Raw genomic sequence first — 27119 nt, 5'->3', positions numbered from 1 at the left:
TATTAGCTGGCCAGCAACTACCCTGGATATTCGAGATCCCAGTGTAGCCTCAGGCCTTTCTCAGGGTGAGCTTATAAGTAAAAGATCCATGTCCTGGGTTGACATACTTCAGCTAACAAGAACAGTTAGGCAGTAGTGGAACTACAGATGCCAAAAAGCAAGGTTAGTATATTTAGACTTTTCCAAAACTATAGACTTTGATGATTGGGTCTATTTTTGTTTTGGCTGGTGGTGATGTCCTGTACTGAGTTTTTAGTCTGATGGTACTTCTGTCATGGAATCAGTTACGTTAAGGTCTGGGACCTACTAAAGTCTAGGGCCCTGTGTACAGTTGATCAGTCATTTAACCTTTTCTCATATTAATTAGACAGTGATGAACTAGGCAGACAAATGGTCTTTATATAAGATAAATTTTTGTGGAGAAGAAATGTGGTAAGCATATGCACCTATATGAAGTATAGAGATAGATAGCTATAGCTAATAGTTGTAAGGTTGGTTGTTTTTGTGACAAGGTTTCTCTATGTATTCTTAGCTATCCTGGTGGCCTTGAACTGGAAGATATTCTCCTGCCTCTACCTCCCCAGTGCTGGGTTTAAAGCTATTTACCACTATGCCCAGCTGATAGCTGTTATTTTTTTAATATTTATTTATTATGTATACAATTTTCTGTCTGCATGTACACCTGCGCACCAGAGGAGGGCACCAGGTCTCATTACAGATGGTTGTGAGTCACCATGTGGTTTCTGGGAATTGAACTCAGGACCTCTGGAAGAGCAGGGCTCTTAACCTCTGAGCCATCTCTCCAGCCCCATATAGCTGTTACTTTTGATTAAATGGTTAAGGAATGGTTTTGAGGCAATAGGATGGAGGCAGGACCTTATTGATCATGAAACCAGGTGTATGTTGACCAGAAGAGTTCTAATTCAGAGTCGGGAATGTAGTTGGCTAGGAATACAGATGTGATTCAAGATATGAGTGTTTCAGTTAAGATACAGACCTGAATAATTCTTTTTAAACATCCAAACTTACTAGGAACCTCATTAAAAATTGTCAGTTTTTAAATTGGGTTGGTAGGAATTGCTGTTTTGAGATGGTCATTTGAGGGTGTGAAGCTGCATCCCTACTCCAAACAGATCTAGAGATGTATAAACCCGGTGGAAACAGTGAACTAAGTCATTAACAGGAAAACTGTGATGGGAATCTTTGAGTATTAACTTAAAACTATTGAATTTAGTGACTTTCCATTAGAGGAAGGGACTTTTAGAGTTCTAGAAGCTGAATATACCAGAATTGGTAAAGAAGTAGGTACATATACCTGTATTGTCTTTCTTTTCTTCCTCTCCTTCTCTCTTGTTTTTTTAAACAGGGTCTCATGTAATCCACATTGGCTTGAGTCCTCTATGTAGTCAAGGACAACCTTGAACTTCTGAATTTCCTGTCTTCTCTTCTTAAATACTGAGATTACAGAGATTAAATACTACACCATGCTTACCTCGTGCTAGAGATAGACCCTTGGGCTTCATCTCTTTAGCCCCAAGACAAGTTTTCCTTAGGTATTTTTCTAGTTGTGTCACTAAAAGCCATTTGGCTCTTGTCTTATTGTAGTAGGTTGGTAGAGGCCTTAGGTTTTGTAAACAAAGCAGGGCATACATAGATCAAATACATGGCAAATACACCAGCAATATCAAGAATAACTAGAGTTTGTCCAGTCTGTAAATATCTGGGTCTACACTGCTGGATGCTATTTTAAAGAGTGTGATGGTAGCAAGTAGAGAGACAGACAAAAGTCCTATAAAGGAGCTTACATTGTAAGAAATGTGAGTATTAAAGAAATTGATAGTATATTGTATCGTGTTTTTTAAAATATATTTATTTTTTTTATTATCTGCATGTGTGTGTGTACATATATGCACTTTAGTGCAGGTCCCTTGGGATGCCATAAGAGAGCAATTGATTCCTTAGGACCTCTGTAAGAGTTGTAGATACTCTTTAACTCTTTATCTGCTGCGCCAACTCACAGCCCCAGAATGGATAACTTTTATCTTTCTCTCCTTCCTCCAACCTTTCTCTTTTTGAGTTGGGGTCTCACTGTGTTGCCCAGGCTGTTTTATTTATTTATTTTTTTTAAGGTAAATGCATTCAATTTATTTCAAACCACAGCACTCCAAGCTGATTTTTCAGCAACTATTCTGTTCTACAGAAGCAACCCTTACGAGTGACTTTGTCTTTATTCATCACCCTCTGCAACTTAACAATCCAGGCTGGTCTTGAACTCCTAAGCTAAAGTGATTCTTTTGCCTCAGCCTCTTAAATGCTAGGATTATATGCATTCACTACCTCAGCAAGCTGTATATTCTTTTGAAAGCCCTTTTTGGGTAGGGGTGTAACTCGGTGGTTTAGCACATGCCTAGGATGTGTGAAGCCCAGCACCACACCAGACAGTTCCCTGGCGAGTTCACCAGTCTCAGGGGATTAGGGGGATGAGGTGTCATACATGAGGAGAGGGAGGGAGAGAAAGAGAGAGTGCAGAGATGGACAGAGTAAGTAATCAAAATGTCTGGATTATATAAAGAAGAGCCTCTGTGGGAAGGGGAGCCCAGTGGGCTGGAAGACTTAGGGTAGGCCCTGAGTTATCCTGTAGCAGGTGGAGACTGAGGGCTGCTGGGAGACCCTGGAGGTGTGCGTTGATATGTTAAATAGGCACCTCAGCCACTTGTCCCAGGGTTTGAAATATAACAGGTGGGAGCCTACATATGTGCTCTGGTGATTGCTCTGCCTGTTCCTTTGTAGTGGTTTTTCTGTGATCAGGTTTTTGTGCACATGCATCATTAGTACTCAGCCAAGGGCTTCAGAGACCCCTCTGTAGGTCTCTCATCATCTTAATGTCCTGCATCACTGCTTTGCACACCTTGAATCCCAGTGTTGGGAGAGGCAGAGTTAGGTATGAGGCCAGCCATTTCTACATAGTGTCTTCTAGGCTGGCCAGGGCCACATAAAAAGACCTTGACTTTCTAAAACGAAACAAAACAAAAAACTCAAAAAAACTGAACTGACTTCAGAGCTGCTGCTCCTTCTTCATCAACTTTTTCTTAACTGCTGAGCCATCTTACCCGCCCCCCTTTTTCCATCATCTTTTTTGTTGAAGAAATTTAGACTTATATTTAATGTGTGTGAATATCTAGCCTTCATGTATGTATGTGTATCATGTTCATGCTTGGTACCTGTAGAAGTCTGAAGAGGTATGGAGCCCTTGGAACTAGAGTTAGGGGTGGCTGTGAGCCACCATGTGGGTGCTGGGCACTGAACCCAGGTCCTCTTTAAGAGCAACAGGTGCTCTTAACCACTGAGCCAATTTTCCAGCTCCCCTTTTTAAACGTTAAGTCTTTTTCATTCCAGTTCATGCTAATGCTGTGCTTTTAGACAAGCCTTGAAGTCTGGCTTTACTTCTTTTTGCATATCTCAGATGCTTAGTGTCAAGAATTCTGCTTTTGTTACCATGGAAATAACTAGGCTCTACCTGTATCTCCTCTCTCCAATGGCTCAGTTCAAGTCATTATACTCCCCCATCTTGCCTTCAGATCCTATACACCCAGCTTTGATCGCTGTCCTTTTTTTTTTCCTTGCCTACGTGTATGTCTGTGAGGATGTCAGATCCTCTCGACCTGGAGTTGCAGCCAGTTGTGAACTTCTATGTGGGTGTTGGGAATTGAACTCAGGACCTCTGGAACAGCAGTCAGTGCTCTTATAACTGCTGAGCTATCTCTCCAGCCCCTGTCCTTGATATTCTTAGCATAGTAATCAGGGACTTTTTAAAATCAGATCAAGGCACTTCCTGTTCAGATTTTCTAATCTCACTTAAAATAGAAGTCAGTCTTTCTAATGATCTTCATAAGGTAAGTTACCTCTCCACTTTTGTGCAGGCTCTGGAATAATAAACGTCTTTCTTTGTGTCCTTGACCTGGCTACCTCCACCTCCCTCCATGGGCTACCCTTGGCATATTAGACTTTTCAGAAGAGTGCCCCATAAGGAGAAACATTGTAAAGGGTGAAGAATAGAGAGAGGGGCAAAGGTTGAGGTCCTCTTAGAGGGAAACAGCTAGTGTATGAAGTTACACTAGACAAGTTATGAGTCTGGCCTACTTGATGTTCTAAGCAATAACAAAGCAGAACAGACTTGGTGGCAAGTTAAAGAAGAGAGGGGCTTCAGTAAGGTAGTGGAAACATCAGGAACTCAGTTCATAATTAGGAGATTCCTTTGCTCATCAATTAAGGTATTTCCTTTTGTAGATTGGAAGTTTGATATTCTATAGCTTAGTTAGGATTTAATGATAAGCTCTACAATTTAATTGAGCAGGTCAAAGAACTCCTTAAACACTGTTTTTAGACTCTTAAAAGTTTAATAGGAATTATTAGATTCTTCCTTGAGAGAATTAGGAGAAAATGTTTCTATAGTTAGTATTTTATGTTTTAAGAGGTAAAAGTACAGAAATGTTTCTGTTATCTTGCTATATCAGACTTCAGAGCCTAACTAGTATTTAATTTATTTGAAGTAACTGATTACTCAAACCATACTTTGTAGCATTTTGAATTTTGAATGTAAGACTTACATTGTTTACTTTTATGCCTGTGGAGATTGACTTGGTTGAAATGAGAAAAGATTATGAGTCTATTTTGCCAGAGCCAGGACATTGCAGGCCTCCTTCTGCATACAATTTGTTTATTTGTACCCTCTTTTCAAGAAGGAAGGGCAGATAGAGCAGTGAGTGTGGTGGCACACACCAGTCTCCAGCATGCTGCAGAGAGGGGCAAAATAGGTGGATCTTTTGAGTTGAGAGCCAGCTAAAACTGCACAGTGAAGGCAAAGGCAGGTGGGTCTCTTGAGTTTTGAGGCTAGCCTGGTGTCCATGGTGAGTTTTAGGCTATTTGAGATACACAGTTAACTTGTTTCAAAAAGGGGGATAGTGGTTGGGGAGATCACTCAGCAGTTAAGAGCACTGGCTACCCCTGGGTTCAGTTCCCAGCACCCACATGGTTTCTAACGACTGTCTGTAACTCCAGCTCAAAGAGAACCAGCGCTTTCTTCTGGCCTCTGCAGCTATCTGCACACATGGGCATACACACATATAGATGCACACATAAATATTCTTCTTTCTAAAATTTTACTTCTTTTTTTATGTCCACTGGTGCTTTGCCTGCAAGTATGTCTGTGTGAGGGTGTACAATGCCCTGGAACTGAAGTTACAGTTTTGAGGTGCCATGTGGGTGTTAGGAATTGAACCTAGGTGCTCTGGAAGGGCAGACAGTGCTCTTAACCACAGAGCCATCTCTCCAGCCTCAATAAAATACTTTTTTTTTTTTTTTTAAAGAAAGAGAAATGAGGCTGGGTATGGTGGTGACTTTAATTGCAGCATTTGGGAGGGAGAGGCAGGGGGATCTCTTGAGTTTGAGGCCAGCCTGGTCTACAAAGTGAGTCCAGGACAGCCAGGGCTATTACATGGAGAAACCCTGTCTCAAAACCAAAACAAACAACAACAAAAGGAGAAATGAAGTTACAGGAGAATAATAGCATTAGAAAAGTAATAGGGGCTGGAGAGATGGCTCAGTGGTTAAGAGCACTGGCTTCTCTTCCAGGGGTCATGAGTTCAACTTCTGAAAGAATCAGACTAACTTTGTAACCTATGTTTCTTTTAACTGCCTTATAACCTACAGTTTTAGGCCTATGTTAATTAAAGCCTCTTAGTGCTTCTCCAGAGAGCTGAGGTTAGAGGAATGTAAAAGTTCCTGACATTAGCCATCTGTGAGGGCAGAGATAAGGAAGAGAACAAGCAGAGATCTCTACTAAATGGAGAAAAAATCATCGGCTAGTGCCGGTGAGATGGGCTTTGTTTGGAAACTGGGCCAAATGGCCCCAATCCTTCTCCTGACCTTTGATCCAAAGCCTGTAACTCCCACTCCTCAGAACAGACATGGGATGAGTTAATCACTCCCCCACCTCTAACTGTGGATGGCAGGAAATTCCAAACTGACTTGAAGATCAGATATTTACGACAGGGCTGACTGGACCTAAGGGTGACCAGAACTAACCAATTATTTTAAAAGTTAGACACTTCATCCAATCCTAAATTGCCAAGAAGGCAACCCCAGGAGATTCCTGCCTTGTGTCTTTTAAAAACCTAAGGTCATTGTCTCCCGGTGCCACTCCTAGCTGACCAGCAGGGGTGACCCCATTGCGCAATGGTCAAGAAGAGTCTCTTGCGTTTTTTTGCATCGATGGATGATTAGTTTCCTGAGTTCTCTTCATACCTTCTTATATTTAGGCTCTTGCTGGGCCTAACACTTCCAACAACTACATGTTGGCTCACAACTATCTATAATGTGATCTAGTGCCCTCTTCTGGCATGCAGGTGTACATGCAGATGGAGCACTCATATACATAAATCTTTAGAAAGGAAGAAAAAAGAAAGAAATGTAATAGAAAGGGCTGGAGAAATGGCTCAGGTTAAGAGCACTGGCTGCTCTTCCTAGAGGTCCTGAGTTCAATACCCAGAAACCACATGGTGGCTCACAGCCATCTATAATCAGATCTGGTGCCCTCTTCTGGCATGCATGCAGGTGTACATGTAGCAGAACACTGCATACATTAAAAAAAAAAAAAAAGTAATAGAAAGCCAGGCATAAGGTTAGCACATAATGTATACTTTGGGATCACAAACCTGGCTAAACTCATTAGGTAGCTCCACAAAGAGAACAAAATTAACCTCTAATTTACTTAAGTTCTTCTTTTTAGACAGGGTCTAACTGTAGCCTTGGTTGTCCTGGAACTTGCTTAGATTGAAAGGTATGTGTCACCATGCCTGACTCACTTAAATTCTGTAGTTGGTGAAGGGAGAAGACACAGCTAATCCTGGCACTGAGTTCGGTGTTTATCTCTCAGGTGTTTTTATAATATTGCTGAGTGATAGCAGCAGCATTTGGCGCAAGACAGAATAATTTAGGATAACCTGTGTAAGTGAATACAAGAAACATCACTTCCTTTCAGTGTTGTATGATAATTGCTAGTAGTTTGTAACTTTTGGGTCACAGACCCTTTAACATTTTAACATGAATTGGTCATTAATTTGATAAGCATGCTAATTTTGAATTCTAGTGGGTCCAGTAGGTCTGTGGTAGGTTTAGGAATCTGTAGGTGAAGTAACTGCCCATGAAGATTTTTGATTGTAGGCTGTCAGGAGATGCAATGAGAAATAGTTTCCGAAGTGGAATTCAGGGAGTTTGCAGATGTCATGCAGTGTATGAACCTCTGGTTAAGAACTGTGGTGATAGCACACGCCTGTAATCCCACCACTTACCCCCAGGCAGAGGCAGGCGGATCTCTGAGAGTTTCAAAGCCAGATTGATCGGTTTATAGAGAGTTCCAGGACAGCCAGGGCTGCTCAAAAATAAAAAGCAACAAATAGAACAAAAAAATCTTACAAAAAATTATTAAACTAAGCAGTATTCTCAAAAATATTTTTGTGTGTTCTGACAAGATGGAGCAGCTAGTAAAGTGCTTGCTGCCAAGCCTGATGACTTGAATTCAGGCCTCTGCAGCTGACATGGTGGAAGAAGAGAACCTACTCTGAAAACTTGTCCTGTGACTTCCAGATGCATGCATGGCACTCATACACCCACACGGGCAGACACACAAATAAGTATACTCTTAAAATTTAAAGTAGCTTAAAAATTCATGAGTTTTATGAAATATTTAGTGCTACTGTATTAGAAAAACAATGGGGAAAAGTCAAAAAGAAAAAAAATAATGAATTTTATTGAAATTTATTGGCCAGAACAAGTCCTGTGTATACGTTTAGCCTGAATAGGAGCTCAGCTGTCTGGTACATATGAAGTTGGTCCCTTTTTTGTCTGCTGCTGTGACTAATTGATGTTTTTGTTTTTCCCCTATTAAGACATAGGACAAAATGCTTAAGATGAATTAGTGTTTTGATATACTTGTTTAGTTTGAAAATGCTCATTTAAATCTTTATATCTGATATTTTCTATGTGTCTTGTGCTGCTCTCAAGTTTCATGTCAAGATTTTATTAGCATTATAAAGTGAAATTAGTGTTTTCCTCCAACATTTTCATGTAGAGTTCTAATGCACAGGTGACTGGATTCAAAGCTTTGTATCTGCTGATTTAACCAACAGTGAATCAAAAATACTTAAAACATTTACAGACTTTTAAACATATACAGATTTTTTCCTTGTCACTTGATAATTTTGTCTTGAACAAAATTATTTCACATAATATATTAAGAATTAGAAGTAAGCCTGGCTGTGGTGGTGCACATCTTTAATCCCAGCGCTTGGGTGACAGAGGCAGGCCGATCTCTGTCTACGGTTGTGTTCCAGGACAGCCAAGGCTGCACAGAGAAACTCTGTCTTGAAAGAACGAACAAACTAGAAGTAATCTAAAGATGGCTTAAAAATGATGGAATAGGTGGATCACCAAGCCCTGTGTCATTTTACCTAAGAGACTTGACCATTCCTAGATTTCAGTATCCATGAAGGCCCCTGGAGCCCATCCGTTGTGTGTGTGTGTGTGTGTGTGTGTGTGTGTGTGTGCACCCGACCAAGTAGGGTGTTGACTGTCCTGATCTGTTACTTGTCACCTTACACTTTTGAGGCTCAGGGTATCTCATTGAACCTAGAGCTTGGCTAGTGGCCTGCAAACCCCAGTGATCTTCCTTTTTCTACCCTGCAATACTGGGATTATTGGCAGGTTTATGGCCATGCCTATCTTTTTATGTTGGTGCTGGGAATTTGAGCTCAGGTCTTCATTCTTTTGCCTCAAGCACTGACTGCTGTACTTTTGTGTTTTTTGTTTGTTTGTTTTTGTTGTTGTTGTTTTGTTTTGGGTTTTCTTGAGCAGGGTCTCTATAGCCATAGCTTGTTCGAGAACTTACTATGTAGACAGGCTGGCCTTGAACTCACAGATATTCATTTACCTGTCTTTGCCTCCCAAGTGCTAGGATTAGAGGTGGGTGCCACCATACCCAGCCCTCCCCCCATGAATATTGTACGTGAATGAATGTGTACCTTGTGCATGGCTGGTGTCCCTGGAAGCCTGAACAGAGTGTCAGATCCCCTAGAACTGGAGTTATAGATAGTTATGAGTCATAGTGGGTGCTGGGAACTAAACCCAGGTCTCTGCAGCAGCAGCAAAGTGCTTTTAAACTGCTGAGCCATCTCTTCAGCCTAACAGCTGTACAGTGTGAAGAGTATAGTACAGCTACAAGATTATAGGCTTCAGTCTCCGTGAGACACCTGCTCATTTCCAACACCAGAAAGACTCAGGATTTACAGTAAGCTGGTATAATTACTGTCATTTGTTACTTACTGGCATCCTTCAGTTCAAGATCAGCTAAAGGGAGAGAAGCATAGGACAGAGTCTAGGAGGTTCCAAGCTCAGCTTCTATTGTCCTCCCTCTAGGCTGCACATGATGTCAGTGTATGATAATATACAGGACTTATGCCTAAGGAAGCTAATCTAACTTTTTCCTGGCTAGTTTGTATGGAATTTCTTCACAAAGACGTAAATGATGCTTTATGTCTATTGGTTCTTTGAATCTTTAGATTGACACAAAAGGCTCCCCTCTCTAAATTACATTGTTAATCTTCCCAAATTGGCCAGCCCCACTTTTAAGACCATGTAGATTCGGCCAGTTCCCTATCAAAACCACATTGATTAGCTTGTCCCTTACAACAGGACCTAAGGTTCTCAGGCTTATACTAGATACACATTCCAATTGTCCAGGGATTATCTATCAGAAGCCAAGAGGAAAGTCCACACCCTTTAGAGCAAGTTCTTCACTGCGCACTTCTGTACACTCAGTCTCAGTCTTAGTATTGCTGTCTCTTTCTTCCTTCTCCTAGGATTGAGCCCAGGGCCTTGTGCACAGTGGGCACTCTACTCTTAGGCTGTGATTCCAACCTACAATTCCAGCCCTGATTTGTGTTAATAGTTATTGTTCTCTGAGTCCTGCTATCAGATTATGCATGTAAGAACTCTGTTCTGGAAAGCTGTTTTAAATTTGATCTCCTTATTTTTCTGGGCATCTCTTAAAAGATATTATATATTTTTAAATAAAAGCGTATGAGGTGTTTTATTTAATTGTTTTAAAGTTAAACTGTCTTTTATCTGTTTTTTATTTTTTAGAATAAAGGTTCTCTCCAGTTTGAAGACAAGTGGGATTTCATGCGTCCAATTGTTTTGAAGCTTTTACGCCAGGAATCTGTAACAAAACAGCAGTGGTTTGATCTGTTTTCGTAAGTAATCTAGTAATTCTGTTTGTTAACAGAGTAGGTTTTGCTGTGTTTCTATACTGGATGGACAGTATCAGTTTAAGTGATCTTTTTACCTGCGTTTTGTTACTGGTTCTGTTGGGGATTACTGAGATATGTTCTAGGGTCCCTGACCTGCTAGGTGAAGTCATAAGCCTGGACATACAGGGAAAAGGCACAACTTCTTAGAATAGTTTATGTTGAAATAAGAAAAGACACTAACTTACATTATAGAAACAATAAATATTAGTGCATATTCAAAACCTATGAGATCAGTTACCATGTAGTAGAACAGGGGGAAAAATGACAACCAAAATATAGTCAGGGACTATGGAGAGGACTCAATAGATACAGTGCTTGCTATATAAGCATGATGACCCAAGTTTGGTCCCAAAAATGGTGTGTGCACGTGTGCCTGCATGTGGCGTGCATGCTCTGTATGCAGAGGCCAAAGATTGATATTGGATGCCTTGTCTTCCTCTATTGCTTTTATATAAAAGGTTATATAAAAGAAGTTAAAAGGGAGTAAACAAAGTCTTTTAGTAAACTGGAGCTCATTAATTCAGCTTAATTGGCTGACTGCAAGCTTTCTGGGTCTTCCTCTCTCTGCCTCCCATTTCTGGAACTGCAGGCCTGTACCACATTCCTGGCTAATAAAATATTAATATTAATTAACTTTGGGGATAGAGATAAAAAGACAGACATGCTTTTGTAATGTTTGTTTTTTTGGTTTGGGTTTGGTTTGGTTTTGTTTTTTCAAGAAGATTTTTCTGTGTAGCCTTGGGAGTCTTGGAATTTCCTTTGTAGGCCAGGCTGGCCTTGAATTTAGAGATCCACCTGCCTCTGCCTCCTGAGTGCTGGGATTAAAGGGGTGTATCACTACCTCCTGACTTGTAATGACTTGTAACGTCAAATAGAGAATTAAGAAGGAAAGCAGCTGGGAGGTTTTCGTGCATGCCTTTATATCTGAGTTTGAGGCCGCCCTGGTCTACAGAGCAAGTTCTATGATAGCAAGGGCGGCATACAGAAACACTGTCTAAACAAACAACAACAAAGCAAACAAACAAAAAAGTAAAGCAGTAACAATGGAAGTATAGAAACAGTCACCTGTTTGAGATCTCTTACAAAGAATGGTTGGTTCTTATGATTGGATTTAGCCACATTACTTTACCATGGTTCGTGGAAACTGTTGTAATAAGAACTTAGGATGAATGCTTGCTGTGTTCCTGTTTTATTACTGACATTTATCCACCTGCTTTATTTTCACAGGGATGTACATGCAGTCTGTCTCTGGGATGATAAAGGCTCATCAAAAATCCATCAGGCTTTAAAAGAAGATATTCTTGAATTTATTAAGCAAGCACAAGCAGTAAGTTATGCATATTTCCAATTTTACATTTTTTTCTTGTTAATGCTGAGCATCAAAGCCTTAGCTGCTTGGCTAATAAGCATGGCCTTGATCAGTAAGCCACTGCCTCATCCTTATTGTTTGTTTGTTTGTTTGTTTTGTTTGTTTGTTTGTTTTTGAAACTGGGTATCACAGTAGTTCTGGCTGTGTACTAGGATTAAAGTACGAGGATTAAAGGCATGTGCCACCATACCTAGCCCCTTGGATTGCTTTTAAAAACTGTATCTGGTGCTAAAGAGATCAGTGGTTAAGAACATACACTCCTTTTGCAGAGGACCGGAGTTCAGTGCCCAGCACCCATATCAAACACTCACAAACTGCCTGTAACTTTACCTCCAGGGAATCCAATGTTTCTCTCTTATATGGACACTTTCATGCACATCAGACAACGTGCAACTACACATAATTAAAAATAAAATAAATATCAAAACTTCATATCTGGATGTGGAGATGGTCTAGTCAGTAAAGTATTTGGCTTACAAGCACAAGGATATGAGTTTGATTCTCAGAACTCCAGCTTAGAAAGAGCCAAGTGTGAACCAGTGAGATGGCTCAGTGGATTAAGGTACTTACCATCAAGCCTGAAAACCTGAGTTCAGTATCGGGGGTAAAAGTTGTTCTCTGACCTCTACATGTATGCTATGGCATGTACCCATTCCCCCTCCCCACACAAAAATAAATAAATAAATAAATAAATAAATAAGCTGATCATGGTGGCTTTTTTATGTAATCTCAGCATTGGGCGGGTGGCAACAAGAAGATTCCTGAGATTCTCTAGCCAGCCAGCCTAGCTTACTTGGGAAGTTTTAGGTCAGTGAAAGAATTGGTTGTTTCCTTTTTTTTTGAGACGGAGTTTCTCTACATAGCACTGGTTGGTATACACTATATAGATCAGGCTGACCTTGAACTCACAGAGATCCTCCTGCCTGTGCTGCCATTAAAGGTATATGCTACCATGCCCAATGAGAACTAGTCTTAAAAAAAAAATGAAAATTAGAGTAGATAGCACCCGAGGGACAAAAAACCATAGTTGTCTTCTGGCCTGCACATGTATTTTCATGCATATCCACGAATACCTACTTATATGTGAACATGCATAAGCTTAAACCTGTATATGTTAGGATCCTGAAGGTAGAAGTTTCTAAAGTAGTTTCAGAATTCACAATAAGTTTTAAACTACTTTGATTTATTCATTTGCTATTGTATATGTGTGTGTGTGTGTATGTGCAGGGTGAGCCATAGCGTCCCTGTGGAGATCAGGACGACTTTGAAATGGTTCTCTCGTCCTTGTATGGGCTGCAGGGTGGAACTCGGATAGCGTGCCTTCACAGTAACTTTTGACGAATCTCTTATATTTTTGAATGAAGTGATTGTCATTAGCTTTCCTATAGTTCTGTCAACAGAACATTATTATTCTCAATTAAAAGACTGTAAGAGGGCTGGACGTGGAGTTCAATTGGTCCACTGCTTGACTAGCGTGTAAAAGGGCCTGAGTTCAAGTTTCAGCACCATGTAGACTGCGCATGGTGGCAGCTGTCTGTGGCCGCAGTGCTGGAACTTGAGGCGAGCACACACCCAGGTGCTGTGAGCTCCAGAGTTGGGGGGCTCTCAGTAGAGTAGATGCTTCCCAAAGGCAGACTGTGGAGTATTGCAGTGCTAGAACCTTCATGGGCAGGTTTCCTTTCCTCAGGACCGAGAGCTTCTCAGGTGGGAGTTAATTCCCCTCAGGTCCAGATACTTCTCTGACTGTGAAATCCGGAGTTGTGCTTTGAGTTGTTGCTACTGGGCTAAAGTCAGCACTCAGGTTTTGTTATTCTGCTTAAGTTTTTAGTATTGCTAAGATGAAGACAAATCTTACACTTTATTAACTTTACAAGTATTTGGTTAACTGATTAATTATGCCAGTATTAGTTTGGTTAAGTTCTTAATTAACATCATCTTTTTTTGGGGAAAAAAGGAATGCAAAAAGATAAGGGGTTGTTTCTAAGTAACTGTGACATCACTAACAAGTGCATCCCTTAACATTTTGAGAAGCAACTGAAGAGCATATTACTTTTCTTCATGTAAAGTGGAATGTGAAAACTAGAATGCTAGAACTTCTTATTCCCCAGCGCGCTCTCTCTCTCCCTCCCCCCTCCCCCACCAGCTGTGTCAGCTGTGTGTGTATATGTGTCTGTCTGTTTTTTTTTTTTTTTTTTTTTTGGCGATATGGTTTCACTGTGTATCCTTGACTGTCCTGGAACTCTGTAGACCAGGTTGGCCTCAAACTTGAACTAACAGAGACCCAGCTGCTTCTGCCTCCAAATGCTGGGATTAAAGGTGTGCTTTACCATCACCTGGCAATGGTGGAACTTTTAAATGATAGTTTCATAAGAAATTACCTTAATGAAAACTATTTGCCGGGAGTTGAGGGTGGTAGGGAGTGGTGCACACCTTTAACACCAGCACTCGGGAGGCAGAGCCAGGGGCATCTCTGAGTTAGCCTCCAGCCTGGTCTGCAGAGTGAGTTCCTGGACAGCTAGAGGTAGTCAGAGAAACCCTGTTTTAAAGCCTTAATTGGAAAATTAGATGTTTAAAAAAAATTAAATGTTTAAGTACCACAATATAATTTGTGCCCTAGAAAACATTAGTTTATTTGCTGATGATTTTGGATAAAAACAAGTAAAAGTTTATTTCAAATTAACAAAGTTTACACTTTAATTTCTGGAAATAGGCTCTAAGAATCAGATACTGGGTCTGGAGAGATGGCTCAGGTTAAGAGCACTGGCTACTCTTCCAAAGTTCCTGAGTTCAATTCCCAGCAGCTACATAGTGGCTCACAACCATCTATAATGAGATCTGGTGCCCTCTTCTGGCCTGTAGGCAGAGCACTGTATACATAATAAAATAAATCTTAAAAAGAATCAGATATTAACATGTTTTACATATAGGTCTCAAAAAGCAAAGAGGAAGCCAAAAAAAGAAAAAAAGATAGATAGGGCTTGAGAAATTTATTAGGAAAAGGATTTTTTCTTTAAACTTCTTTTTTACAGTTTATTTAATTGTCTTCTTGTACACATGCATATATGTGCCATGGTGTGCTCTGGCAGTTAGAGGACACCTCTGGGAGTCAGTTCTCTTTTTCTGCCATGTTTGCTTCAGGTTGTCGGGTTTACAGCAAGTGCCTTTACCCAGTGAGCCGTTTGCTAGCCTGATTTTATTTTAAGGAGTGCCTAGCCATTTAATTTTACTTACGTATTTTTCCATTCATAGCCTCACACACACTCAGGCAAGCACTCTGCCTCTGAGCTCTCCCACTAATGTAACATAACTAGCTTACTTGTTCACAGCTGTGTAGTGAGGAATGTGCGCTGGCTTCAACTAGTCTCACCCAGCGTTTTAATGAATTATTAGTTGGTCATGTGTCCTTCTCCTCCTGCCTGGGGTCTGCCTCCCAGCAGCCAGCGGAGTTAGGAGGGAGAAAAACCTGCCTGGAATGGCCAGTGAGAACCATGCAGGGATCACACACCCTGGAAACAGCTGATGGCTAATTCAACTTCCAGAGAACAAAGAATATATGCACCTAGGGGAGTGTGTGAGGGGCTCCAGGAATAGGTAAACATAATTGGTTGAAACTGGGCATTTCAAGGATGCTTGATTTGCATTATATAGCATGCTTCTATCATAAGAGTAGAATGTCAGTGCTTGAGTAACATATAGATAAGTGCAGGGAGCTGTGTCAGAGGCCACATATCATGTGGGAGTCTGTGTTGCAAAGCACTCTCCAGATGAAGTGAGGAAGCGAGAAGGGGAGCCCGCTGAGGCAGGAACTGCAACCTCAGCCAGCAGGGTACCTCCAACAGCCACGGGTTCTGCAAGGGTCAGGAGGTCCAAGTGAGCGTAATTAGATACCTGTTACTCAGTCCAGTTTTCTCTTCCACCACATGATTCCAGCATTCTCAAGTCAAACAGCCCAGAAGGTGATTGTGGGGCCTACAACATTTCTTCAGGTCGAGGCTTGTAAATCTCACATTGCAGCAGCAACATTCTGTTTGGTTAAAGCTGGCCACAAGAAGAGCACAGTATCAGTAGTGGGGAAATAAATGACCACTTTAGAAACAATTGAAGTATATTGACTATCATGTTAGGCCCTAGGGATGACCTCAGCACCACTTCCAGCCCTGCAAAGAGAAATAATTTACATGTCATAAAATTTTACCATCTTAACTGATTGTGGTAGCCCACACCTTTAATCCCAGTGCTCAGAGGCAGAGGCAGGCCCATCTTTGTGTTAGAAGTCAGCCTGCTCTACAGTGAGTTCCAGGCCAGCCAGGGATGCATAGTCGGATCCTGCCTCAAAAGAGGAATGAGAAGGGAAAAACAAAAAGTTATATAAACAAAGTACCTCACTTAAAGTTTATGTTGCAGAGAAGTTTAGTTTATTCACGTAACATCAGCCACTAATTCCAGAATATTTTTGTCACCCTCTGAAGAAACTGTACTGTTAATAGGCAGTCATTCTCTATTACCTCTCCTCTCAAATCCTGTTCACCATTAAACATGAATTTTTTACCTCTGAATTCATCTGTTCTTGGCATTTCATGAACTGTGACCTTTTTGAGAGTGGTCTGACTTGGGATAATATTTTCGGGACTCACCTGTGCTCTCTTCTCAGCAGAGGTCTGTTGTGTAGCTGTACCACATACTGTTTATCCTTTGTCAGAGAATGGCTCTTAACATTTTCTTTTGTTGTTACTTTGTTTTTGTTTTTCAACACAGGATTTATCTCTTTAGCCCTGGCTGTCCTGGAACTTGATTAGTAGACCAGGCTGTCCTTGAACCCAGAGATTGTACCTCCCAAGTGCTGGTATTAAAGGCCTGCTTCGGTACTGCCAGTTTACATGTACTACTTTTGACTGTTTCAGATAACATGGCTGTGGACATTTATGTACAAAATGTTCAGGACATGTGTTTAGGTTCCCTTAAATGTAATAGTTTATAATATTAATAGTTTATAAATATAAATCATGTATTTTAAAATTATTGCTTGACTACATAATCCTTTTTCGAAGCATATGAAGTTTATTTCAAGTCAATACCATCTTGTTTTTCAGCGTGTACTGAGCCATCAAGATGATACAGCGTTGCTAAAGGCATATATTGTTGAATGGAGAAAGTTCTTCACACAATGTGATATTTTACCAAAACCTTTTTGTCAGCTAGAGGTTACCTTATTGGGTAAACAAAGCAGCAATAAAAAATCAAATATGGAAGATAGTATTGTTCGAAAGGTAAGTAGGTTTTGCTACTTCACAAGTAGAGTCTTTGTGGATACTAGGATTTGTTTGTGTGTATGAAACTTTCTTTCATAAATTTTAGCTTCAGCTTTCCTTTATTTTTTTGTGTGCTCTTAACTATGTGTTTTTTTTTTAAACATTACCTCCTCAGTTTTTCCTTTTTCTTTTTTAGCTTTTCCTAGTTTTATCTTCAGTATCTTGCTTTGTGTTATTTCTTTGTACTTTATTTTCCTGTGAATTAATCATGCATTTTCTTTTTGAAAAATTCTTTCCTTAGATTGTCTTCTAACTTTCTGTTTAATTGTGGCTAACAAGCTGTCATCTTTATAGTTTCTTTGTGCTGGTTTAAGCTTGGTATGCACTGTGCTTATTTTTAAATAGTGCATGTTTAAAGCCTGTGCCTGGCAACTACCTATACTTGAGTCGACAAAGGCTAGCCCTATGTGTCCCAAGGACTTTCAACTCTAAATTATTTTTTTATATTTCCATACTCATTTACCAACTACATTCCTACCAATGAGAACTGAATGGAACCAGAGCTTATACAGGAGGACAGACATGCTACATAAGCACTACTACTGAGCCTTAATGGAGCGTTGAAAAAGAAAAACTGCCATTTGAACTTCACATACTATTTGCTGTGATAGTTATGTTAACAGACCAACATCAGAGGCTTACTGATTAGAATAAGCATTGATTCTGGGACCATATTTATTGGATTTATGTAGGCATGTTAGTGCTGCCTGCTAGGACCCAGCTGTCACATAAAGAGGACTGTGAGTGTCATGTTAATTGCCTGTGGAAGATACACAGTGTAGTCACATGTACATGGTGAGAGTTACAGAATTGTTAACCTTTATTGCTGCTCTTACCATTACTAATAAGTGTCTGACAATGTTACATGGAACATCAGTCTGTTTACCAGTGTGTATACTTTATTTCTGTAGTTTTGGTAGCCAGCTAGTAGATAGATGTACACATATTTTTAATAAGACCATTAGCACAAACATGAATGTGAACATTATAAATACATAGTTTTCCGTATTACCATATTTAATTTTTCTAACAAACACTGGACATTTGGGCTGTTAATATTTTTCTCATGGGGAAGGAAATAAACAGCAGGACTGGGATCCAGATTCTATTGTGAAGCATTAGTTTTTTTTGTTTTTTAGATTTTTGAGACAGGGTTTCTCTGTGTAGCCTGGCTGTCCTGGAACTCACCCTGTAGACCAGTCTGGCCTCTAACTCAGATCCTCCTCCCTCTGCGTCTGAGTGCTCAGATTAAGGATGTGTGTTGTCATGTCTTTACTGTTATGCTAAAGATGTGACTTCTAAAATCCTCAGCAATGCAGATCTAGCAATAGGATTTCCTTTTCTACCATTTGTCCTGAAACTTTTGTGTATGATACTTGACATGTTAATACTTGAAAATGATGCTGTATTTTCTTACTTTCCCAGCTCATGCTTGATACGTGGAATGAGTCAATTTTTTCAAATATAAAAAACAGACTCCAGGATAGTGCAATGAAGCTGGTGCACGCTGAGAGATTAGGGGAAGCTTTTGATTCTCAGCTGGTCATAGGAGTTCGAGAGTCCTATGGTATGTTCTCAACTTTTGTAGTCACATTTCCCTCCTGGAAATCTTAGGATATTACAGTTTTGTGAGACACATATCTGCTTTTTGTACCATAGACTTTTTTATTGGCATTGACTCTGTGTCAAAGAAACCTGCTAAAGTTAAATTCATTTTTCATATTTCTTCATTAGTAACTTCTTGGTTAAAGCTTTCTGGTGTCCTACACTAGCGAACTATAAATTGCAACCTGTAGCTCATAAAAGGTAACTTTATTCGGTGTTAATGTTTTCAGATGTTCTTCTGCCTTCTTAACTTGTAACAATGATGTCATTTGTCCTTTTCAGTCAAATTCCTTTTCTCCTTTTAAACTCATCCTCATCCCTCATTTTACCTTTCCTAATTTTCAGACTAAAATGAGCCCTCACATTTAGTGATGCAGAGTAATTGTGCCTCCCTGGCATAATATTTTGCTTAAGAGTCTTATTAGTATATGTAACACAAAGTCATCCTCAGTAAATATATTTGTTGAATTAATGAACTTTTAGTCATTTAAAAATGTTTTTATCCTATTTTTGTTAAGTCTTTTGATTTTCTTCAGTATTATCTTTGAAATTGTGCTTTTTAATTTACCTGCCACTGGTCTAGACCTCTTTAAATTTTACATCTAGACTTTTGAAATGATATTTCAGTAAATTTTTTTCTAGTACTGAAAATTAAACCTAGGGCCTAAACTGCTATGAACTATATCCTTAGCCCCATTTTCCCATTTTATTTTGTTTTTATTTATTTGTGTACAGACATGTGTGTTCCATGCTGTGCTGTTCTCTGTGTGTGTGTAGGTCAGAGAACAACTTGCAGGAGTTACTCTTTCCACTGGGTGGCTCTCAGGGATTGAGTTCAAGCCGTAAGGCTTGACAGCAAGTGCCTTTCCCTGTGAGCCATCACACAGTGCTCAGCTTCTTACCCTTTCAGTGTTATCCACGCTAAACTCAGGGGTGAGGCCCTCCACAGCTGTTCTTCCCTCGTGTTCTGTTAGGCAGATTGTCAGTGCACTGGAGCGTTTGTGCTTTTGGGTATTGATCTTCTTATCCTGACCATGCAATTCTTGTTTATTCCTGAAGATTCAGTTAAAACCATCAGTTTAGAAGGCAGTCTCTTTTCTTTTAGATAAGATATTCTCTATGGCTATAATACTATAGTATGTAGTATGTTAGTTTACTGCTTTGTGCTATGACCTGTGGAACTTTTCTAGACTCATAACCGTACCCCAGTATGTTATTCCTCTGTCATTCTCAAAATATTCAAATAGAGCTAACGTAACTTTATTTTCTGTCTTTCAGTTAACCTTTGTTCTAATCCTGAGGACAAGCTTCAGATCTATAGGGATAATTTTGAGAAGGCATATTTGGACTCAACAGAGAGATTTTATAGAACACAGGCACCCTCGTATTTACAGCAGAATGGTGTGCAGAATTACATGAAATATGTAAGTCAGAATTCAGTGCAGTTCTTAGTTTCAACTGGTCTGCTGATAGTCTTAAAATGATTGCTATTTTGCTTCTGGACAGGCAGATGCTAAACTAAAAGAAGAAGAAAAAAGGGCCGTCCGTTACTTAGAAACAAGAAGAGAGTGCAACTCAGTCGAAGCGGTAAGAGTGTGGCTGTGTGCTTTCTGGGACAGTCTGGAGCGCGCGGCACAGGTGGCAAACACACCACTGACAGCGCTTCTTCTGTTGCTCTCTTTCCTACGTGGTTTGCCTGCGTGTACACAGGTGCACTGTGTGTCTGGTGCCTGTGGAGATGAGAAGAGGGCCTCGGGCCCTGGAGCTGGGGTCACAGGTGGTTGTGCATCAGCAAGTGGCTGCTGAGTCCTCTGGGAGAGCAGACAGTGCTCCTAGCTGCGGAGGCATCTCTCCAGCCTCCCACACCTGTCTTTGTAATGACCTTAACTAGCATAGGTAACTGGTTATAATAATCTTCTCCAGAGAGGAAAGCACATCTGCGAAGGCATATTATTCTGAGCTTTCTAGACTTTACTGTGTGTAATGTACAGCATGTAAGCTTTAGTCATTCTCATTAAGTATGCTGTATTTGTACTAAAAACATGTTCTATATATATATATGTATATATTTAAAAGAGCTGATCAGTGGGATTTTACTCATTACCTTTTTTTGAGTTCTGTTACCTTGATTGATAGTCATGCTAGTTTTATTCTTTGTTTAAATATCACACTAAGTAGAATCTTTGACTTGTTTTTTTCCTTGAAGAAGACCGCTTATTCATGATTCGTAGTATATATGGTTTTAATCCATTAAAGTAATGTTGATATTGGCAAACAAAAGACAAAAAGTTGAGGGCTAATTTAGTGGTTATTTATAGAAATTTTTCATAGAAATTTGTAGCCAGGCTTGGGCCTATTCAGAAGATAGGACTGTTGTATATTTTTAAACAGGTATGCCATGATCAGAAGTATACCCTGTGGCCTAGGGAAATGGCTCAGTGGGGACTGTGCTTGCTGTGCAAGTGAATTGTGCTGTTACAGAGCAACCAAGTAGAAAACATTTTAAAAACACAAAAGTGCCAGGAAAATGACTTATTATTAGTTAAAAATGAAAGCCCCGTGACTTGGGTTCAAATCCAAAGTCCATATAAAATGCCAGATTCAGTGGCACTCATTTGTAATCCCACCACTCCTAAGGCAGAGATGGGAGACAGAGGCAGGAGAATTGCTAGAAAGCTTCAGAGCTGGCTAGCCTGGAGAGTACCATACAGACACAGAAACAAGAAGGACTAGAGAGACCACCTCAACAAGGTAGAGATGGTAACAACTTCTGAAAGTCGCCCTCGGATTTCACACGTGTATTCCACACAAACACACACACAAATTAAAAACTGAATAGGTGAATATGTTGTAATTTGTAAATTATTAACTATACTTTAACCTCGGGTTAAAGTTTAGTCCTGGGTTTGATCCCTATCACCCAAAATCTCCACACAAAACAATGGTGATGGTGATATGGAGTTGTACTTGGGTAGATAGTTTTAGAAGTGGAGCAGCTGTCACTAGTTACAGTGGTGGGAAAGATCTTAACCAAGCCAGAGAAGCCAAGAGAAGGCAATTTCATAGAGAGAATGAACTAACTCATGAATACAGATGCCCTTGTTTGGTTGAGGGACTTGAATGGTAGTGTTAAAACAGAACCCTGAGCTGGCAGGTGGCTCAGCAGGTAGGGTGTGCTCACTGCCAAGCCTACTGACTTAAGTTAAGTCCTCAGGACCCACATGGTAGAAAGACAGAGCCAACTCCTGCATATTATCCTCTGACCTTCACATTTGTGCTGCCCGTCTCCAAATAAGAATCTAATTTCAAAATATAAATAGAGAAAACTTAAATAACTTTTAGTTCAACTCTTATTTATAGTTGGGGCAGAATAAACTATTATTTACAAATTGATGTAACTAACAAGAGGAAGACCTGTTTTGTTGTCTGTATTAAATTTCAGTGGAGTAGAACTAATTGAATCCCACTAAAAGAAGAAGCTCCTGTATCACTTAGCCCTTTTGTCTCATCCTCCACCTCCACAGATCTGGGAATGTTTCTCACACACGGCTTCTTAAGTGCTGGCTGTGCCTGTGGCAGCCCTACCTTTGAAGTGTTTCTAGTCCTGGTGTAGCAGAGTGAAAGCGTTAGGTACATTGCTAAGTGTTTCACCTTGTAGACCATGGGGATAGATTGCTCATCGCAGGGAAACAAGTACAGGAAGGAGGTAATGGCATTTGACAAAAAGGTTTTCTTTGTAAAAGCTAGCAAATGGAGATGGAAAGGAATCCAAGGAGAGAGAGAGATGGTTTATCGCTGTCCTTTTTATTCAACATGTTTTCATATAGCAAGTATATATTTAGGATCAACCGTGTATGTAGTGCTTTGGTCAGTGTTGGTGAAGAAATATGAAAATGGTCTCTTCTCAGGGAAAGGACTTTCTTGGTATATGATGAGACTCATTTGAACCAAGAGAAGAAATCTAGCAATCTCTTTTTTCTGCATGATAAAAATGATTTTATAAATGACTTTAATGCCTATTTATTTTACATGTGTGTATGTGTAGGAGTACATGTGTCAGAGCATGCATGTGGAGATCATAGGATAGCTTGCAGGGATTGGTTCTCTCTTTCAGAAAGGTTCCAGGGATCAAATTCAGTCACCAGGCTCAGTAGTACCCATAACCTCTCCCACACATGTTCTAGTTTGTTTCTTTTTTCTGGTTGTGTTGACAACCAAATCCATACCCTCATGCATGCCAGACAAACGCTCTGCCCCTGACCGGGAAGGGTCCTGGTCCTCAGATTGATTAATTGAGAAATGATGGCATACAACAATAGCATCGCCATTATTGTACTCATTTGCTTCTTTTCCTCTTTCCTTCCCTCCCTACTCTCTTCTTTCCTGTACTCTGGCATTTTATAAAGAAGTTTATGATATTGTGTGTACATATTGACTCAACACTGCTGTAACATTATAAGTTCTGTAATATATCTAGTCAGTTTTCTATTTAGAACCATCTTTTCATTGTTTATAGGTTCTGTTTTGTTTTGTTTTTCCCAGTCAGGATTTCTCTGTGTAGCTCTTGCTGTCTTGTAACTCGCTCTGTACACCAGACTGGCCTGGAACTCATAGAGATTCACCTGCCTCTGCCTTCCAAGTGCTGGGATAACAGGTGTGTGCCAATACACCCAGCTCCTTTTTTTTTTATGGTTGTTGATAACTCCAAGTCCAGTTAATGCTGCTTATGTGTGCTAATAATGGTTTTTTAAAATAAAAAAATTTAAATATTCTACAAATATATCCTTTCTTATACTTTGTACTATCTTGAGATGGAATCTCCTGGAAATAAGACTGCAAAGAAAGGGTATAACCCATTTACAAATTACTGTATAATTCTAAACTGACTTTTGGATTGTTATAGTTCTTATTATGATTCCTCTGTACAGACTTAAGTTTTATTGGTTTTTAATATCTTTCAATTTTCCAGTGTAATAAATTTTAAAAGATTTTATGTGGATTTAAAAGTTGACAGTAAGCCAGGCGTAATGGTGAACGCCTTTAATCCCAGCACTCAGGGAGGCAGAGGCAGGCAGATTGCTGTGAGTTCAAGGCCAGCCTGGTCTACAAAGGGAATCTTGAGTCAGCCAAGGCTACACAGAGAAATCCTATCTAAAAAAACAAAACAAAAAGTTACCAGCAGTGGCTAGAGAGATGGCTCAATAGTTAAGATCACTGGCTGCTCTTCCAGAGTGCCTGGGTTTGATTCTCAGCACCCAGATGGGGACTCACAACTGCAAGTAACATTAGTTCCAGGGAATCCCAACACCAACACTCTCTTTCTGTCTCCTGCCAAAAACCTGCAGTCAGAACACCTATACACATGAAATAAAAGAAAGGTTAAATAAGTCGCTGGAAAGGCAGCTCAGCAGGTAATAGCATTTACCGCTCTAACAGGGTTGCAGATTTTGCTACGAGCACCCACACAGCAGCTCACCACTCTCTGACTTCAGTTCCACAGGGTCTAATGCCACTCTTTGGTACACATATGTGCACCAGGCAAAATTCTTAAACATAAAATAAAATCTGTTTTAAAAAGTAAATAATGGATGAAGCTGGGCATATTTATTATTTATATTTATCTTTGTTTTATAAGTTTATGCCAAATTTTCAGAAGTATCACTCTGATTCCGGAAGCAGAGCCTGGTAGATCTCTGTGCTTAGGTCAGCAACCTGGTTCCTGTCATTGAGGCAGTTACTAAATTCTGTGCAGTTGTCTTTATTCAATTTGACCTCCCCTTTTAATTCTCCTTGTAACCCATAAGAAGTTCTATGTATGTATGTATGTATGTATCTTAGTATATATGTTTATATATGTGTGTGTGTTTATAGTTTATTTGTACATATCTGCAACAAAAGGTTTATGGAATAATGCTTATTGTTACAATATATTGTGTGATAGTCTGTTGTTTTTGTTGTTTTATTTTGGTTTGTTGTTGTTTTTCACTGTTCTAAGACTTTCTTGGTTTTGGAGATGGGGTCTTTACTATTGGCTGGCCTGAACTTACAGAATTGACCTACCTCAGCTTCTTAACTTTTGGGATTTTAAGGTTTTTGTCACCATATCTGGATTTACTGTTCTATGACATTTAAAAAAAAAAAAAAAAAGGTATAGCCTTTACAACATTTTGAGACGTAACAGGCCAGATTTTTAGAATCTGAAATTTCTGGATTGCTAGTAACAGCATGTTTATGTGCAAATTTATCAGAATAGAAAACATTAAGTGAATGGGGCATAAGCCTATTTAGAGTGAGTTTCTCCATCAGTTCTGTATGATTAAACTTACCTGGTTTTAGTCTGGTTTCACTGGTGTGGGTCAGTGTTGAGTATGGGTCTGGAGTGAAGGTTCAGCAGTATAGAGCTGAGAACCCAGGTTTGGTCCCCAGTTCACAACCATCTGTACCTCTAGTTCCAGGGGATCTGGTGCCCTCTTCTGGCCTGTGATGGCACCAGCCATGCATGCAGTAAACATATATACACACAGGCAAAACTCATATGTATAACATAAAATTGGTTAGTGTTGAAAGGAGAAGACACTGAGTGAGCATACTCAGGTCCAGTGGTAGAATGATACCACTCAGCAGTTGGGGCAGAACTTCCCACCATATTGGGCAAGAAGTTGTTAACCATGTGTGTGTTATCTTAGAATGCTAGAAATGAGATAGTCATTGGCATATTTGAGAGAGACTTACCAAAGATGCTCTTATTAGGAAATACATAAACATTTTAAGAAGGAGGAAAAATGGTTTATATTTTACTCATTTAAAAAAAAAAAAAGAATAGTTTCAGCTATCTTGCCTCAGTTGCCTGGAATACAAGATTCTCCTCTTGAAGCCTCAGTGCTTGGCATATTCAGTGATTATCCATATTATTTCTATTCCAAGGAAAATTTTTGACAGAAAAATTTTTAAGACACATGTAATACTGCCTTCACTGTTTAATATAGCTAATGACCTGTTTAGGTTTTTCAGAAGAGACATATTAGCATTTCTGTATTTTGCTTCTATGCTCACAACCTTTATTTGATTGTGACAGGGTCTCTCTATATAACTGAAGGTAGGCTAAAACTCAGTGTTCTCCTGCCTCAGCATCTTGAATGCTAGGATCACACACATCACATATTACTTTGTTGATCCTTACATGGGGAGTAAATAAGTTCTTGGCAGTGATAGAGCAGGAACTGTGTATGAATTGTTTGCTCCTTTAAGATTTTTTAAAAATCTGGTCTTGTATAACCCAGGACGTTTTCATTTCCCTTGATGTATTTCGACAGCTTCTTTCACAGTCTTTCTACCACCCCGTATCCTGTGCAGTCACCATTACACTGATCTCTAATGGCCACTTGAAAGGAACATCTCACTGGTCTTATACTCTGTTTAAAACTTCCCTGGGTTATCATCTCTTACTTCTGTGCTAAATCCATAAACTATAGATTTTCATTCAGAATCCGCTTTTATCCCACTTTTATAACTTTTTCTATTTCCTCTCTTTACTTTGTCTAATTTAGTATACCCAGAAGGCTTAGTCCATTCTAGGACTACTTACTTTTTAAAATCCAATTTAAGTTTCCATGGCTGGGTATGGTAGCACATACTTTTGATCCCATTACTTGAAAGGTGGAAGCATGTGGGTCTCTGCTAGTTCCAGGCCAGCCAAATAATATATAATGAGACCATGTCTCAGAAATAAAGAAATGAGGAAAAAGTGTTAAGTCTATAGCTCAGTGGTCAAGCTTGCCTAGCTTGAGAAAGGCCTTGGGATTCCAGAGTGCCATCACCAGGGAGACCAGGTGTGGGGTAGAGGAGAGGTATGTATGTGTGTGCACTGTACGTGTCCAGTGCCCAGGGTGCCCAGAAGAGGGTGCCACATACACTGGAATTAGAGTTACAGATTTCTGTAGCCCCTGTGTGGGTTCTGGCCTTCGGCAAGAGTAACAGATTCCTTCCACTGCTGAACCATGTCTCCTGGCCAGAGGGGAATTTAGGAGTCATTTTGAGCAGATCCTTAGTTTAGTTTCCCCGCCTCTTAGTTAGATGGTCTCCTCCTCCAGAACAGTTCCTACCTGTGTTGCTTGTGAGCACTAGGTGCCCACTTACTCTAGGCACAGACAGTGGTTTACAGAACGCATTCATGGTCATACTGGATTATAAGTAGAATTAGGATTCTAGTACAGCTTTCACCAGGTAAGAGAAGTTAGCCGAAGTTTGCTTTGTTTTGGTTTTTGTATGTTTTTAATTTTCTTTCTCCCTTCTATTGAGAACTAAATTTTAAAGAGAAGTTAAGTTCTGCAGTTTTTTCCTTTACTTTGGTAAGTAGTGTGGTATAATTCATTCATTCATACATACAGCAATTACAACTCTGTAAAAAAATAAGGTCTGTTTTCATTGTGCTTACTTTTTTCCTGTTGAATGGCATGATTTGCTTCATTAGTG

The 27119-nt window shown here is 39.8% G+C and overlaps 1 protein-coding gene across 1 annotated transcript in view; it reads left to right on the top strand.

Moving 5' to 3' along the window:
- The window catches only part of Cul5 (cullin 5), a 52528-nt gene that overhangs the window by 4680 nt on the left and 20729 nt on the right, over positions 1–27119 (top strand). The window contains exons 2-7 of the mRNA XM_021638666.2: positions 10198–10307; positions 11592–11691; positions 16824–17000; positions 18468–18609; positions 19926–20071; positions 20154–20234. Of these exons, the coding sequence (XP_021494341.1) occupies positions 10198–10307; positions 11592–11691; positions 16824–17000; positions 18468–18609; positions 19926–20071; positions 20154–20234 (756 nt within the window). The remainder of the gene's footprint in view (positions 1–10197; positions 10308–11591; positions 11692–16823; positions 17001–18467; positions 18610–19925; positions 20072–20153; positions 20235–27119) is intronic.

Source organism: Meriones unguiculatus, chromosome 1, assembly GCF_030254825.1.
Source record: "Meriones unguiculatus strain TT.TT164.6M chromosome 1, Bangor_MerUng_6.1, whole genome shotgun sequence".
Taxonomy (NCBI): Eukaryota; Metazoa; Chordata; class Mammalia; order Rodentia; family Muridae; genus Meriones; species Meriones unguiculatus.
This window is presented reverse-complemented; position numbering and strand designations above follow the sequence as displayed.